Below are 17,900 nucleotides of genomic sequence, written 5' to 3'. Positions count from 1 at the left end.
ATAATTTTGTAAGCTTTAAAATAGTTGAAAATTATTTTCCATTTTAATATTACTTTAAGAAAATTATGTGTGTGTGTTTGAGGTAGGATATTTGAAAAACTCAGTAAAGCTTATTATTATTTTTTAATTAGGGAAAGCAAAGCTAAGGGGATGTGAATGGGTATCTCTTTTAGTTGAGACGAAGAGTGAGTTCTAGGTTAAATATAATCAAGGAATTTCCCTGTCTTTGCTATTTGAGATTGTGACCACAACAGGCGGTTGGCTGAAAGGGAGAATGAAGGGTGGGGGGAAGGGGGGGGTGTGGAGGTGGAGATGAAGAAAAAAACCAAAACAACTTCCTAAGCAGCTCTGTGAAATATTTTGTTCCAGAAGCAGTTACAGAAGCCCTCAAATCAAATCAGTATGCAGAGACAAGGAAACATTAATTAGCTGGAGCAGGGTGGACACTCATTAGCTCTTGTTCTGTTGTGAAAGTCCAGGCTGCTGAAATTAAACTCTGATGCCATTCATGCCAGCATCCAATCACCAGAGAGACCAGAAGTTCAGTGATGACTCCAAGTTGCCAACAAGTGTGGCCACTATACGACAAGGACTCTAAAGCCGTGGTAGAGGGGGAAGAACAACTTTAGAGAGGATGCCCAGCTGGTAAGATTCGACTGTTTCTGATGTTTTAGTCCCTTGATGAATCTCATTGGCTCAAATCAAGAAGCGCTCCGCCTCTTTGCAAATGTGTGTGAAGGGGGGAAGTGTCTACACTTCTATGTCTGATAGCATTTGACCCTATTGCTTTTAGCCTTCTGGCTTTATATCTATGTATACACAGGTATATGTGTATATGTTATAATACTGTTCTCCATTTGTTGATATCAAAGAGAGTTGAAGGAAATGAATTTTGAAACTTCACGGTGTGCCACCCTACAGTACTGTCCCGACCCTTACATCCAGCGGTGAGTTTAAACGTGACGTAACTTCTATCAAAACTTAATTGGAGTGCCTTGTGTATGATGAGTGTTTCTGCTGTGTACAAAGAGCAGCCTCTCTTTGTTTATGAGCACAGTGATATTATTTTGCACTTTCTGTGGACTTAAAGTGGTCTGTGGGCATCTCTTCTAGTTTTCTTTTTTAGTTCCTATCTGGATGTACAAAGTAACAAAGTTTGTAGGCCATCTTCCCATGGTTTCTTAAAAAATGGTCACGCCATTTTAAGATGTTTAAAATCTGTTATTTGTCTAGATCAGCACTCACCAACCCAAGAAGAAGACATTTCATTGGACAGGAATAGAATAGTCTGCGGATGATCTTCAAGTCAAAAGAAACACAGAATACTTTTGATTTATACCTTAAAAATAGATAAATAGCCATTGTTATACCAAACAGATTGTGGCTTGTCATTTTGGCTCTGTGGCCTATTTTCTTCTTGATTTGTTTCATAACAAACATCATCTTTTGGCAAATCTGACTTTTAAAACTTAACAATTATACTCAATTTTATTTCTGTTTATAGGAAGGAACGTTTGCCTAGCACTAAGAGGGAATATTAGTGAGCATGCACGATGTGTGTGTGTGTGTGTGTGTGTGTGTGTTTCAAATTAGAGTTCGCTATTTTTAAACTGGTAAATGAAATCTGAACAGTGTTTTTCCAGTCATAAAGTTATGGGAGATATTCAAGTCATATGTAGCAGTGTGATGTTGTTAATTTAACAGCATGAGATTTGATGTTGGAATTTCATACTTTACTTTCTGAGACTAATGAGGGAGGTCCTCTGATTGCTGAAAATGGTGTGGTTCCAAAGGGGTTAACTTGTCATTCACCATGGTGCCTATTAGAGCCTCATCCCAGCAGTCCAGTGGGCTCTCTGTCCAGGACTCACGGTCACATTGCTCAGGCAGTTAAGGAAACTGTGTGATCTTTCTTCATTAATAAGATTTGTTACCTTGTAAACATTAATGTGGACTATGTAGACGTAACTTCTTTTCCTGGGAGATTTTTGGTGGGCTGTGTGAGACAGCAGAAGAGGAAAAGTAGGAGAGAAATGTAAATGGAATGGTTAACAGAGTAAGAAAAGAAAGGAAGAAAAAGGAAAGAGAGAGAGGAAGCAAGTTTGTGGTCCTCCAGGTTGAAACGGGAAATATGAATGGTGATTTGATTCCTGCCTTGCTGTGTGCCATGAACAATAGTAGCAAAAATGAATGGCTCTGGAGTTCACGTTCTTACATAAGATTTCGTTGGAGTTGGGGAGTGGGTGGATAAAAAGCAAAACACTAAAGATTTTCTAGTTCTCAAAATTTTTTCCAGCCCCCAATTTTCTACTTCAATAAAATCTTTGAAATACTATTTCTAAGAGGATAATTGTGATGAAACATTTGCTGTATAACGCTTCCCTTGATGGCATCTTTTTTAAAGTAGGTACATGGATCTATCTCAGCTCTGGAAGAAATTTTTTTCTATTGACTAGCAACCCACATGTCAATCATGTATACCTCTGTCCAGAGGTATTTCTAGTGATTGATGAGGGAAGCCTGTAAATATAAATACATGAGGAAATTGCTTTTCGGAGTGTCCCAGAAACCGGCTAATTCATGCAGCAAATATCACCTCAGTTTTTGTCAGATTATAAAATTTAAAATAATAATAGTACTTTAAAGATATTTTAAATTTTGCTGAATCCCTGAACTTTAATCATGTGAGTGTCACTTTTGGGGAAGGAGGGGCATGTTGGGGAGCTGTGAGATGGTGGTGGAGGGTGGTCAGGGAATATTTATTTGCCAAATAAATTGTTTTAGGCAAGATTATGTACTTTCCATTTGTAATAAAAACTTAATCCACAAGTAAACGAAAGAAAAATATTTGTTGCCGAGCATCTACTCTGTGCAAGGCACTGGAAATACAAAAATGAGTAAGATATAGCTGTAATGTTTATTTATTTAACTTTATAGTACTTATATATTTAATAACATATATTTGCCTCATATATTTTAACTGCTTTGTCAGCTATTTCAAGGACTGAATTATTACCATTTTTCTGTCTAGACTACTTAGTGAATAAATGAATGAATGAATAAGTGGGATATCACTATAAGAAATCTATAATACTATATATTGTCGAAGCAAGAATCAAACAATATTCTCTTTGATGCCTAAGGAGTGAATGAGTTTGAGCTGGTTTTTCTAAGCAGACAACCCTTGCAGTTCTCAGTTTACAAAATCTATTTTAAGTAAGACCAAATTTAATCATTCCATAATCATAGTCATCTACATAGTTAAATTTGTCTTTTTCCTGACCTTGTCTTTAGAAAGAAATTATAAGAGACTTTTCAAAAAAGGAAAGAACAGGATTTCTTGTTATTTTTAACTCTAAGCTACCTTAATGCATAAATTTCTTTTTATCAAAAAATAGAATAAATGAGAGCTGCTATTATCATTTACTGCTGAATGTTAATGCCATTCCCCAAAAGCCAATTTTAATATACATTTCAAAGTATGATGGCAATCATTCTCTCAGTTAAAATTGAGATTTCACCCTCTGTTATTTTTTCCTTTGCACCTGAACATACTGACACATTATGTATTTAGTTGTGCTCTGATGTGGATGCTAATCTACTCTAGTCTTTACAAAAACTTTTCTGAAAATCAAAACAGTACTTAAGCTATAGAGCTTAGATTTCCCCTTTGATGCTATTGACCATTACAAGAAGAAGAGAAGGTGGAAAAATCACAAGTCTTGTCATTTTATTGCTAACTTAATTTTAACAAAAATAGATGAAATTATGCAAAATCAATAAATAAGAGCCAAAGGGTAAGGTACAGTTTCCTTATAAATTAAAACCATATACAGTGAGTTCTGTTTACTTTTTATTAGTAAATATTCAAAATGAATCTAAAATTTAGAGTTTTACAAGTTAAACTTTTGTTAATTTATGGTTTGGGTTATAATTTGAGTCTTCTTGCACCCTTTAGTTTTTAGAATTGCCACCTAGTTTTTAACATAAATCTCTTTAGCCAAGTAATTCTAAAAGACAGATTAAATTCCTCCAAATATCATTTTGAAAATAAACCAGTTAAAATGATAAAAAGGAATCCAGATTAAATTTTGAAGCACTGTGATAGCTGAGGACTAAAAATAAGAGAAAGTAAAGCATATTACTATTTGAACCACTTGTAAAATGATTTTGAGTTATTTTTTTCAGTCACCCTCTACTCAAAAGAAGCTTGAACTGTTAAAGTACTGTATGGATGAGTAAGAAGTATTTCCTGTGTAAATTACATATTGATTGTGAATTTTATGCTTTACTAGCTTAAAGGTCAACTTTATTAACTGTATTTTCTAAATATATCCCAAAAGGAGGAGGAGGGGAGTGGGTGACAGTGAACTTAGAATGGATCATTTTATTTGTCAAATGCAATCACATAAAGACAGATGTAGTTCTGTGCTGAGTGTCTTCCACTTGCTTCTCCACATCCACCCTACGTCCTTCTTGTTCTGAATCCCAAGAAGCTGACTTATGAAGACTGCATTGACAGTTCCTTTCTCCTCTGGTTTCCTCTTGGGTTCAACCAGTGGGCACTTCTAGCTGGAGATCGAAGGGCAGGAGGGAAGTGAATTTGGGGCATATGTTTCCCTGCTGTTCTGCTAGGTTTTCTACTAAAGGCCGAAGGTCCTTTAGGGGCTCTTACCACAGTTCCAGACGTCTTGAGTTTGAGTAACTGCTCTCTCCTCTCCTTTTCCTTCGAGCATAGGAGTGGTAACCATTTCTAGCCACTGCTAACTCCAAAAAGCCATACCATATCTCTTCTCCTTTGATCAATAGTTCCTTTATTAAACTATCTCCAACTGCTCTTTTTTTCAACTGCTCTTTTTCCTCCCAGGATCATGCCCAGTAGAAAAACACATGAAAAAGGTGCCCATAGTGTTGTTTACGTGCACATGGAAACTTCAAAAATTGATGTAACATTTAATAATATAATTGCTGATGCCAATTAAGGATGTATCCATCCATTTCAATGAGCAGGCCAGTTTTTAATAAGGCTAATCCATTAATTTTAACTAGCTCCAGAATCACTAAGTTTCTTTGTCTGACTGAAAGGAATGAGCTGACAAGCTGCAGTCTGTGTAGGTTGTTATGTCAGTACTTGAAATGAAGCAAGGCAGAGGACAGGAAGAGCTGGTTCATAAAGAAATACAAAGGTACAGTTTATCAGCAAGGACTAATGTAGCCACGAATTGTAGTCAAGAAAAATCTGCCTCCAACCCTTATAATTTGCACAAGAATACATGTCAAAAGACCTTTATGACCCACTGTAGTTAGCCAAAAGTATGATGTATTATAATTCTGTATGCCACTCCTGAGCTGTGAGTGCATTTAAATGGCAGAGAGGCAGGGAAGTGTGTCAGCTGAGGGCACATAGGACTTGTCAAAAGACTATTATCCAATAGTCTTAACTCCACCACTCATTGGTTATGTGACCTTCATAAAATCACTTAAGCTATCTAAATCAAAGTTTCTTTATGAGGTAAGTAGGGATAACAACTTCTGGCCAACTGTTCACAACTAAGACATTGAGAATTAAATATTAACCCAACCAAAGTCTGAAATGCATCCCCTTAGGGTATTGCTCAGCTCTACTCTTGTGGGTATGGCACAACAGTAAACTGGAGATTCCTTCCCAGTGACAATTGTGTCCTCATGGAGGCATACCTTAAGTTCCATTTTGCTCTATATCATCTTTAAATTAAGCACAAAGATGATTATGAGTCTTGATATGATCTTGACTTGTCCCAATTCTTCTGCTTGAGAATTGAGAAATCTAAAACCTTAGAGAGGTTAAGTGATTTGCCCAAAATCACACACACAAAAATAGTAGCAGAACCAAGTCTAGAATTCAAGTCTCTTCCCTGTTCAGTGCTATTTCTACCACAGAACATAACATTTTATTACATCTGTACAGAACTTTATGATTAACAAAGTGTTATTCAACACATTACATAGCTGATCCACTGTGGCAGGTGTGGTAAGCAAAATAATGGCCTCCAGAGATAGCCACGTCCTAATGCCCAAAACCTGTGAATATGTTAACTTACACAGCAAAGGGGTATTAGGTTGCAGATGGAATTAAAGCTGCTAATCAGCTGACCTTAAAATAAGTAGATTATCTTGGACTATCCATGTGGAACCCAATGTAATCACAAGAGTCCTTAAGTGGAAGTGGGAGGTAGAGAAAGAATAGAAGTGATGTGAGGTGAGAAAAGATTCAACAGATTTTGAACATAGAAGAGAATCAGGATCCAAGGAAGGCTGGCTGTCTCTTGAAGGTGGAAAAGGCAAGGAAGCACATTTTCCTTTACAGCCACCAGGAGGAACACAGTCCTGCCAACACCTTGATTTCAGCCCGGTGAGATCTGTATCAGGCTTCCAACGTATAGAACTGTGAGATGATACATCTGGGTTGGTTTAGGCCACAAGTTTGTGGTAACTTGTTACAACAGCAATAGGAAACGAATTCACCACGTAACGGATTTTTATCCTCAAATTGTACGTTTGGAAACTAAAACTTTGTTTCGATTTGTTTGTTTAATTAAACTATTCCATGAGCTTATTTATTTTCTTGGTGCTGAGTGGGGAAGATAGAAGGTATGAGTAAGATACCATCCTAGACCTCAGGGAATCCAAAGAAGAACTTCACACGTAGACATACTATAGTGAAATGTCTATTTAGGTCTTCTGCCCATTTTTGGATTGGGTTGTTTGTTTTTTTGATATTGAGCTGTACGAGCTGTTTGTAAATTTTGGAGATTAATCCTTTGTCAGTAGCTTCATTTGAAAATATTTTCTCCCATTCTGACGGTTGTCTTTTCATCTTGTTTATGGTTTCCTTTGCTGTGCAAAAGCTTTGAAGTTTCATTAGGTCCTATTTGTTTATTTTTGTTTTTATTTTCATTTCTCTAGGAAGTGGGTTAAAAAGGATCTTGCTATAATTTATGTCATAGAGTGTTCTGCCTATGTTTTCCTCTAAGAGTTTGATAGTGTCTGGCCTTACATTTAGGTCTTTAATCCATTTTGAGTTTATTATCATGTATGGTGTTAGAGAGTGTTCTAATTTCATTCTTTTACATGTAGCTGTCCAGTTTTCCTAGCACCACTTATTGAAGAGGCTGTCTTTTCTCCATTGTACATTCTTGCCTCCTTTATCAAAGATAAGGTGACCATATGTGCGTGGGTTTATCTCTGGGCTTTCTATCCTGTTCCATTGATCTATATTTCTGTTTTTGTGCCAACACCATACTGTCTTGATTACTGTAGCTTTGTAGTATAGTCTGAAGTCAGGGAGCCTGATTCCTTCAGCTCCGTTTTTCTTTCTCAAGATGGCTTTGGCTATTCGGGGTCTTTTGTGTTTCCATACACACTGTGAAATTTTTTGTTCTAGTTCTGTAAAAAATGCCAATGGTAGTTTGATAGGGATTGTATTGAATCTGTAGATTGCTTTGGGTAGTATAGTCATTTTTGCAATGTTGATCCTTCCAATCCAAGAACATGGTATACCTCTCCATCTATTTGTATCAACTTTAATTTCTTTCATCAGTGTCTTATAATTTTCTGCATACAGGTCTTTTGTCTCCTTAGGTTTATTCCTAGGTATAGATTGCCAACAAACATATGAAAGAATGCTCAACATCATTAATTATTAGAGAAATGCAAATCAAAACTACAATGAGGGGGCTTCCCTGGTGGCACAGTGGTTGGGAATCTGCCTGCCAGTGCAAGGGACGCGGGTTCGTGCCCCAGTCCGGGAAGATCCCACATGCCATGGAGTGGCTGGGCCTGTGAGCCATCGTCGCTGAGCCTGTGCATCCGGAGCGTGTGTTCTGCAACGGGAGAGGCCACAACAGTGAGAGGCTTGCGTACCGCAAAAAACAAACAAACAAACAAAAAAAAACTACAATGAGATATCACCTCACACTGGTCAGGATGGCCATCATCAAAAAGTCTACAAACAATAAATGCTGGAGAGTGTGTAGAGAAAAGGGAACCCTCTTGTACTGTTGGTGGGAATGTAAATTGATACAGCCACTGTGGAGAACATTATGGAGGTTCCTTAAAACACTAAAAATAGAAGCACCATATGACCCAGTAATCCCACTACTGGGCGTATACCCTGAGAAAACCATAATTCAAAAAGTGTCATGTACCACGATGTTCATTGCAAGTCTATTTACAAGAGTCAGGACATGGAAGCAATCTAAGTGTCCATCGACAGATGAATGGATAAAGAAGATGTGGCACATATATACAATGGAATATTACTTAGCCATAAAAAGAAATGAAACTGAGTTATTTGTAGTGAGGTGGATGGACCTAGAGTCTGTCATGCAGAGTGAAGTAAGTCAGAAAGAGAGAAACAAATATCGTATGCTAACACATATATATGGAATCAAAAAAAAAAATGGTCATGAAGAACCTAGGGGCAAGAGGGGAATAAAGACACTGACCTACTCTAGAATGCACTTGAGGACATGAGGAGGAGGAAGGGTAAGCTGGGACAAAGTGAGAGAGTGGCATGGACATATATACACTACCAAATGTAAACTAGATAGCTAGTGGGAAGCAGCTGCATAGCTCAGGGAGATCAGCTCGGTGCTTTGTGACCACCTAGAGGGGTGGGATAGGGAGGGTGGGAGGGAGGGAGACGCAAGAGGGAAGAGATATGGGGATATATGTATATGTATAACTGATTCACTTTGTTATAAAGCAGAAACTAACACACCGTTGTAAAGCAATTATACTCCAATAAAGATGTTAAAAAACAAAAAGAAGAAATACTACAGTGAGGTGCAAGGAAGGGTAGAAGGCCCTGGCTGTGCAGGCTGGGGACTGCAAGTACAAAGCACCCCTCTGAAGGCAGCAAGTTTGAAGGGGGACTTTGGTTAGTAGCATCTGTTAAGGTTTCTCAAAATGCTTCATAGTGAAATACATTTGACTCTTAGGAGGTAACTGAAACTGTGATGCCCAAATTCAGATTCAGGAAAATATAGTAATATACACATTCACTTCTGATGCTGTCAAGAATTCAGAGAGCTGTTACATCGATACCCTGAGACTATGACTTAATATGTCCAGGTGGAGCTTTGGAATTGCATTGTTAACAAAAACAAACAATTTTGATTCATGAACGTCTCAGACCACTCTTGGGAAAAAACAGCTGCAGACCTTCTGGTGGTATAAGTTTCCCAGTTAATTTTAGGTTTAAATTACACTGATGCCTCCCTCTGAGAAATTGAGGGTGAGGGCAAGGAATGCAAAAGCAGCATTTTTATCAAGCACACCAGATGATTTGTTTTTATGCACACCCAATTTTTAGAGAGTGAGACAAACTTGGACCCAATGTCCCAGTTGAAGCTCGTAAAAAGGTACCCCCAGTGGTATGAACAGCAGAGACCACATGCCTTTCCAAAGACAGACTTCATGTTCTCACTTTACTTAAAAGCCAAATGGATTGTGAGATTAAAGTGGCAATTTTCAATCTGTTTCAAGTCAAGAGAGCCAAGTTTTTGATTAGCTGTTTTGTAGCTCAAATTTGTCCTGACAGGGTTTCTATCTCCTTTAAAGAACTCACCAAGGAATACTCCTCAAGCAACAAGTGATGGATGGATAAAGCACTATAATTATGATCAAAGTCCAAAGACTCCAGCCTATGTAATTATGCACTTCCCAGCCTCTGAAAGTCACTTTGTTCCATTTAAAATAGGATGAGACATGGACATGGGGTGGTGTGTACTCTTTGGTTTGTCAAGTTTTGGGAAATGACAGTTATTAACATTTCTGTTTTACCTTAAGCCATAATATTTGGGGGATAATTTAGAGGGAGAGAATTGTCACTCTATTCTTATCGTTTGCCTTCCAATCTTCACTTACATTTGACTCTTTTTATTATGAATTAGACTCTTTCAAGTTCAGATTGAAATAATTAAGCTTAGAAGAAGAATTATGAGGGCTGAAAATCTCCTTGTCACTTTTAAATTTCTCGCATCTTTTTCTTTTGTTTCAAATGAGCAAACTTAATTTCTCAAGTTGAACAGCACCCATTCGCACTTTCCGTGAACTCGTGCAGCTCTCTTATAATTGAGGGCAATACCAGCCTTATAATAATAAGACTGATAAAGCATTTTGAGTCAAGAAGTACAAAATTGGGGACTTCCTTGGTGGCACATTGACTGGGAGTCCGCCTGCCAATGCAGGGGACACGGGTTCAAGCCCTGGTCCGGGAGGATCCCACATGTCGTGGAGCAGCTAGGGCTGTGCGCCACAGCTGCTGAGACTGTACTCTGGAGCCCGCGAGCCACAACTACTGGGGCCCGCACGCCTGGAACCCATGCTCCACAACAGGAGAAGCCACCTCAATGAGAAGCCTGCGCACAGCAACGAAGATTAGCCCCCCGCTAGCCACAACTAGAGAAAGCCTGCACACAACAACGAAGACCCAACACAGTCAAAAATAAATAAATAAATAAAATTAAAAAGAAAAAGAAGTACAAAATTGGAAGCTAGTGTGATAATTTAATCAGCCACATGGTTACCTAGAGTAGATTTTTTAAAAAAATTTATATACTTTCGGCTGCATTGGGTCTTCATTGCTGCACACGGGCTTTCTCTAGTTGTGGCGAGTGGGGGCTACTCTTTGTTGCAGTTCACGGGCTTCTCATTGCGGTGGCTTCTCTTGCTGAAGAGCATAGGCCCTAGGCGCACGGACTTCAGTAGTTGTGGCATGCGGGCTCAGTAGTTGTGGCTCGCGGGCTCTAGAGCGCAGGCTCAGTAGTTGTGGCACATGGGCTTAGTTGCTCGGTGGCATGTGGCATCTTCCTGGACCAGGGCTTGAACCCGTGTCCCCTGCGTTGGCAGGCGGACTCTCAACCACTGCGCCACCAGGGAAGCCCTAGAGTAGATTTTTAATGTAAGCTTTTTTTACAGATGGTGATATAGATTGAAATAAATAATAGAATACGTACAAATTTATGATAGGGGTAACACTGCAATAGAGACTTTTGCCTCTAAAGTTAAGTGTGTCATGTCTTAAGATTGTTGATTGTATTTAACTTATCTCTCATGCTGATTGTATTTAACTTATCCCCCAGTCATATCCTGACATTTCAACAAGGTGGTCAATTTTTAGAGCTTCCTTAAAAAATCAAGCTTTAGATATTTTATTTGAAATTCAGCATTAGCTTTTCTTTTCCTTTTCTGACTCAGTGTTTCCATTTCTGTGCTTGAACTTAGTAGTGTCATTTACTTCTTAACTACCTAAATAATTTATTGAAGATTTCCATGGGAAAACTCACTTTCTTCCAACTTTTTTCATTGCAACCTCCCCTAAGTAAAAGTGCTAATAAGATGTATGTTTCCATTTTATTTTTCTTATGAACACTTTTATCTCAGGCAATGAATGAAGAACTTTCTTCTTGACAGGATTGTCAAACTAAATTATGAGCAATCAAAAGTCAGCATCTCAATCTAATGTGATATATCTGTGCACCCGCACAAGCTATTTTTTCGTATCCTGTAGAGGCTGATGTGGCTTTAATGAATATTTCAAGCTTAGTGAAGAGATCTCACTGGATGACTTCTCTTCACATTAGCACTAGTGTGAATGTGGCACACTTTATAGAATCTTATGTTGAATCATGTCTTCACTGAGTGAAAGGCTTGTCTATGAAAGCACTACTTGCCCTTCTATCTGACATTTGAGGACCCACCTTATCTTCCTACATAAAATGTATATACAGTTTTACCTCTAAATCTTGAATATTTTCCCTCTCTACTTTTCTCCTCCCTTTCTTCTTTCTCTCTTTCATAGAAGCTCTGTGTATCTTTGCTTCTTGGGAATATAGAATATTCCTGAAAAAGCTAAAAATATCACGAAATAGTTTTTTAAAAACTAGTTTAAGCTTTGTTCTGCAAAAGTAAAATTGGGGCATTTTGTGAGAGAAATTATGACAGCCACATATCAAAAATAAAGAACTGACAAAATATATAACTTCTGGATTTTATTTAAAAATATTTTTTAGTATTGATATCTAGTTTATCTGAGTTGCTAAGCAAATTTTAAAGGAGTTTTGTAAGTTAGCAAATATTTAAATAAACTGATATTGCTTGTAGAGGTGACAAGGAGGAATAGAAAAAAGGAAATGATAAAGGCTTAAATAGTCCAAGCTTATTGGAAACTACAAAATTATTCAATAATGTTCAATAAATATTTATTAAATGAATATATGATAAGAAGTTTAAAAATTCAAAGTTTTTAGGTACTGGTTTTTGCTATATCAGATCTTCTAGCACCATCTGAATTAAGTGCAAGTTAAAGAAAGATCTTTGAAGCTCAGGTCGAAACATAAATGTCAAAGCACTTTAGATATTCTCGATGAAATATTCAGATAAAAGTATTTGTGACTTGATATGAATGATATCAAAAATTATTAGAGAAATGACATGTTCTCAACAATAGTAGAAGCCAAAAAAACAAATCTAGTAAAACAGTTGTTTTCCATGTCATCTTCTAACTCCATAATTTTTATATATAAATTGTAATCATAAAGTAATTTCAATATTCTATTACATAAGACCTTTCCATTTGTCATATATTTTGTATTTATGATAAGTAACTGCATAAGGATTTCATCATATCATTGCAACTTAATACATTTATTTCCCTTATTGAATATTTAGGTTGGTTATTGTAAGTTAAAAATAGTATATAGCCACCTTTTTTGAGTTATTTTCTTGGGTTCATTTCATGAACCAAATATTTAAGGAAAGCAACTAATACATGTTCAATCTATACAAATTGCTGTGTAATTTACCCTTGTTATCTCATGCAATCTGTTTTTTCTTAGCTATGTAATACGCCCAGTTTGCAGATGAGAAAATTATGCTCAGAGAAATGACTAGCTGAACCAAGATGACTTAACTAGTATGTGGAAGGAACTCTTTGTATTTTCATTTTTACCTGAGTCAGAATTTGAAACCAGGACGACCTGATCTAAAGTCTTTTCTGTTTCCCCCAGAATATGCTGCCAGCTGAGAAGTAAGAGGGTTAGCAAATAAAAGTGTATATACTTTTTCAAGTTTCTGGAAAACATTGTTCATTAAAAGGGTATGCCAATAAATTTTGCCCAAGAGTTCTAGTTTTAGGTATTATTTTAAAATTTTGCTAATTTAGTAGATGACATGTGGTTTTAATTAGCACTTTTTTTTTGTTAACTAGGATAACTACAGTAACCACGATTACTAATTTTCTAGGATCACAACTTCTGATCCTGTATTTTTAGAAAATGAGGATGAGACATAAGCCACTAAATATCTAGTGTTTATTGAATTCTTATTATATGTCATAAACTGTTCTATGCACTTTACATATTTAATTTTACACATTTAATTCTCAAATCACTTTAAGAGGTATTTACTAGTATTATCTATTACTAACCGAGAGACAGTAGTATAATGTTTGAGAGGCTGGTTTTTGTGACCAGGGTGCCTTGGTTCAAATTCTCTGCCAGTTGTTAGATCTCCTAACTTAATCTCTGTGTTTGTTTTCTCATGCATGATGATAGTCCACTTACCTGAGTGAGTGGCTTTGAGAATTAAATGAGTTAATTGTACAAAGCACTTAAAGACAGCAACTGGCACATAGTAAGTGTTGTATAGGCGATAGCTCTTATCCTTATTCTACAGATGAAGACATTGAGGCACAGAGAAGCTGTGTAATCTGCCCAGGTTAAAATAGCTGGACACTGGTGGAGATGAGTAGGATCCTGATTTCTATAACATTATTTTTTTATGGTCATACCTTAATTAACTCTCAGTAGATTCTATGTAGGGATGGCTTTTGTCCTTAGTTTGTTTCCTAACTGTTGTTGTTTATTTTGAATCACTACTTTTGCTCCCCCATTGCTGTTAATAATTCACAAATCCCTCATTCCCTAATTTCTGTTATGAAATTTGGTGACGTAAATAGAATCCTCTTCCACATTCTCTCAGCTCTATCCAAATTAATTCAGCTTTTTTCCCATTTCCACTACCCATGTGACATTTTTTCCAGTGTGGTATTTTGACTTGCCACCACCTTGACCTTCTGTTCCTTGTACTCCTCTGCTAGCTTGTCTTAACTGAAAGCTGTTCTTTCTCTGAAAATACCCATATTACCCATTGTTCTTCAGTAGAAGCAAAGCCTTTTTATTCAGAGGGCCAAGAGATGGACCTAACATATTTCACGTTCAACACTGCTGTTTTCAGATCACTGTTTACCCACCATCACTCATTAATTTCATGTCTTCTGAAACCTCTTCCATCAAAGTGATTTGCTGAACTTCATGACAATGCACTGACTTTAGGAGCTTCTCCTCAGTAACTTGGCTCCATTTTCTTCTTTACTTCTGCCAACTCTTTGGGAACTTCAGTATCCTTTTGATGTCCTTCCTATAATGTAGTCTCACATTTCCTTGGCTTCCTTAACTCAAGGAGCTCCCATTTCTGCTCTGTTCCAGTTACTGACCCATATAACCATATCCTGGACTTCCTCATTACTGGAAGTTATTCCAGTCCCAAATCATACCACCTCACACTTCCATTTCTGATCAAAATCTATTGTCCCTTTCCCTCTCTCACACCCCCAGCCTGCCCTGAACCTGTTCTGTCTGCACACTCTCACAGGCCCCCTGCAAAAACCCCATCCCTTCTTCAAGGTTTGTCTTAATTACTGTTTATTTCATAATGTCTTCTGTGCATATTTCCTTACAAGTTTCTGTCCACCTACTAAACCCTCACTACTCAAAGCAAAGTACATGGAATATTACAGAATCTGGGGTCCTGCATCGGTCCTACTAAATGAGAATTTACATCTTAACAAGAACTCAAGGGGATTCATGGACACTAAATTTGAGAAGCACTGCTCTAGCCTCGTAGTTCTCCAGGTATAATCCTGAGATCACAGTAATAGCAGCACCCAAGAACAAGGTAGAAATGCTGACTCTCAGGTCCAATCTGAGCCCTACTGAATCAAAAAAAAAAAACCTGGAGTTGTGGCCCAGCAATCTGTATTTTAACACACTCTTTAGGGGATTCTGATCACACTGAATTTTGAGAACCTACTTATACAACTTTCAAGTGGTGGGACTGTCTTGTTTATTTTGATATTCCTTGAGTGTATATAGAAGGTGCTTTACAAATGCAAAATAAACGAAGAAGTGAATGGCTGAGTGAATAATGCTTTTGCTTATCATTGCAAATAATGTGTTATATTTCTTTTCTCATATGCCATAGAACTTTATTTATATTTCTGTAAAGGTATTTATATGTATCTACTTAAAAAACTAAGCTCTTAATTATTTATGAATATATACCATGTCTAATATTGAGTCCTGAACATAGTAGGTATTCAATAATTGTTTAATTCAGTTAGAATGTTTTTGTTCTACATTTTTATATTTTTGTTCTCTCTCCCTCTCCTTATCTACCTTTCCCTTACTTGATACATTGTTTCAGATCAAGTAAAAGACCAAATAGGAGATACAAAGCAGGCAGGGACCTGACCTATTGGAATTCATATCCATATAACAACAGAAATAATTCTTAGGGAAAAAAAAGCTGATAGAAGTGAAAAGGGCAAATGAATTGGGTTTGAGACTAGAGGTGGTGGCTGGCCACACCTATAATCTATTCCCTGACAAAATGGCTTTGGTTGTCATGTCAAACCATGTGAGAATGTGTGCAGTGCAAACACTACTGGAAACCAGAGGCAACTTGGGTCTGAAATAAGCTTCGCTAGTCATAAGGGAGGGCTATGATTTTCATTGCCTGAAGAACTCTGTTCAGTCTCAACCAATGAGAACCCTGAAATGAAATTGTCAGGCTGGGCAACTAATGCTGCTCTTGGCAGCAGCAGCCCATGGATTCTTTTCATTGAACAGGGACAGACTATAAATAATAGCATTTGTGTCACACTTTGTCACTTCCAAGAACTCCAGAAGCACTGACAAATAGACACCAATGTTCTATGCCAGGTTGCAGGTGGATATACAGGTTTTTTATACTCAGGGAGGAGGGCTGCTGTAACCAGATAGGAACTCAAATAATGATATGGTTCTTGAGTTTAAGATTTTAGGCTAAAAATGACTATTCTGTCATTTTGGGCTTTTTCTTTATTAGTCATGCCCTAAAATTTAGGTCTTTACTGGGGCATTAAAAATTTCTAACATAGTGGATATCTGTGCTAAAACAATGACTGCTTCGTATGTCTCAGTTCTGTGATGAACAGTTCACCAAGGTCATTAAATATGACCCATAAACTAATTCCAACTATCTCCCTCATAGAGTGCCCACTTCAACAGGTCTTCCTCTGGTGGCTTTTCTAGTCACACACTACAATCCAGAGGGCTGATGGAGGGGATCAATTGATTGTGTTTGTCTAGAAAGCCATTTCAAACTCTACATGGTTGTCCTCTGGAAGCCTAACATCCCTTTTGCCATTTTCCTGATCCTACGAGGTATGGTTGCCTGGTCATTGTGCACGCAGCCTTCCTAGGAAAGCAAAAGCCAAACAATGGGACATTGTCTTACATACATAAAAAAAGCCTCTGCCTTTCTACCTTTCCTCCACTCACCACCTTGCTTTAGCAGTTTCCAGAATAGAAAAGTTAACACTAAAATTCATGAGTTTCAAAATAAGTGGACTAAAGAATATGTATGAGTTTTAAAGATATTACTATTTATTTCATTTGCAATGAGAATTTTGCTTCTTTTAAAGAAATCAGTATTAAGAAACCTTATGAGATCAACTGCATTTTGTAAGAAGCTTACAGATTTCTGCATGGAAAGATTAATTTCAAAGGTTTTTATAATAATATTTCTTCAAAGGTTTACTATTATAATCTGCTACTTCAGTGGGAGTACATATTTTCTATAATTTTAAGCAAAATATATTTATAGTATCAAATTTTTGAGCAAAAAAAAAAATAAAAGAGGAAGGAGGAGGAAAGTCTTTCAATGACAGTGCGTGCTCAGAGGTCATGGCCTCTTATTGAATTGCAAACTCATCCCCTTCCCCTTCCACATTTCCAATCCCCAGTTCCTTACTATGCTATTTTGTCCGTATAATACACATCACCTTCCAAAATACTACTCTTCATTTACTTATGTTTATTGTTTCTTACCTGTCTCTCCACAGTGGAAGGTAAGCTCCATGAGGATAGTTGTCTGGTTTATACCCTGATTTATCCCGAACGCCTAGAAAAGACCCTGGCACATGTGGATGCTCAGTGAATAACTTGTTGATTGAAAAATTACGGAGAAGCAGTTAATTAAAAAATCCTTAGTCACTGATGCTTTCCCTGATGACTAAGGTAGAACTTCTTTAAAATGACTGAAAAAATCTGATTGAGAAAAGGAGTTTTTTCTTTCATCAGGGATATGAGGCTTAAAAGGGTGGCGACCCAAAGTCATAGAACTGGTCAGTGGGAGAGTTGGGACTTAGTCAGCATTTCACACTCAGGATTCAGTGTGCTTCTCACTAAACTGTGCCGCTTATCCTGTTTGTAAGCCTGGATATCTTGTTTGTCCAAATCTCTCATAATTTTTCAGGGTTTTATTATGTAAAACCTTTTCACATATAGTATTTGAGCCACAGAGCTATTATTAGTTGCATTTTATAGATAAAGAAGCTGAAGATAGGGAGCCAGTGACTTGTCAAATATCACACAGAAGTCTAATTGAGGGCAAAGGCAGGACTAGATTCCTGGAAGCTAATCTAATAGCCTTCGTTATTACACATTTCTCTTGCAGCTGTTGATTTAACAAATGTACTGGGTACCATCTATGCATCAAGCCCTATGCCAGGTACTAGTGAGCAAAAACTCATC

General features: G+C 37.2%; 1 protein-coding gene across 2 annotated transcripts in view; it reads left to right on the top strand.

Annotated features, from left to right (window-relative positions):
- The first annotated feature begins 799 nt into the window (after window positions 1–799).
- Window positions 800–17,900, top strand: part of TP63 (tumor protein p63) — a 219,851-nt gene continuing 202,750 nt past the window's right edge. The window contains exon 1 of one of the 2 annotated variants that reach the window (XM_007458070.1): window positions 800–947. In XM_007458070.1, coding sequence (XP_007458132.1) covers window positions 886–947 — 62 coding nt within the window. In that variant the 5' untranslated portion in view covers window positions 800–885. The remainder of the gene's footprint in view (window positions 948–17,900) is intronic. The other variant, XM_007458068.1, reaches the window with a different exon arrangement.

Source organism: Lipotes vexillifer, unplaced genomic scaffold (assembly GCF_000442215.2).
Source record: "Lipotes vexillifer unplaced genomic scaffold, Lipotes_vexillifer_v1.1 scaffold1264, whole genome shotgun sequence".
NCBI classification, from domain to species: domain Eukaryota; kingdom Metazoa; phylum Chordata; class Mammalia; order Artiodactyla; family Lipotidae; genus Lipotes; species Lipotes vexillifer.
This window is presented reverse-complemented; position numbering and strand designations above follow the sequence as displayed.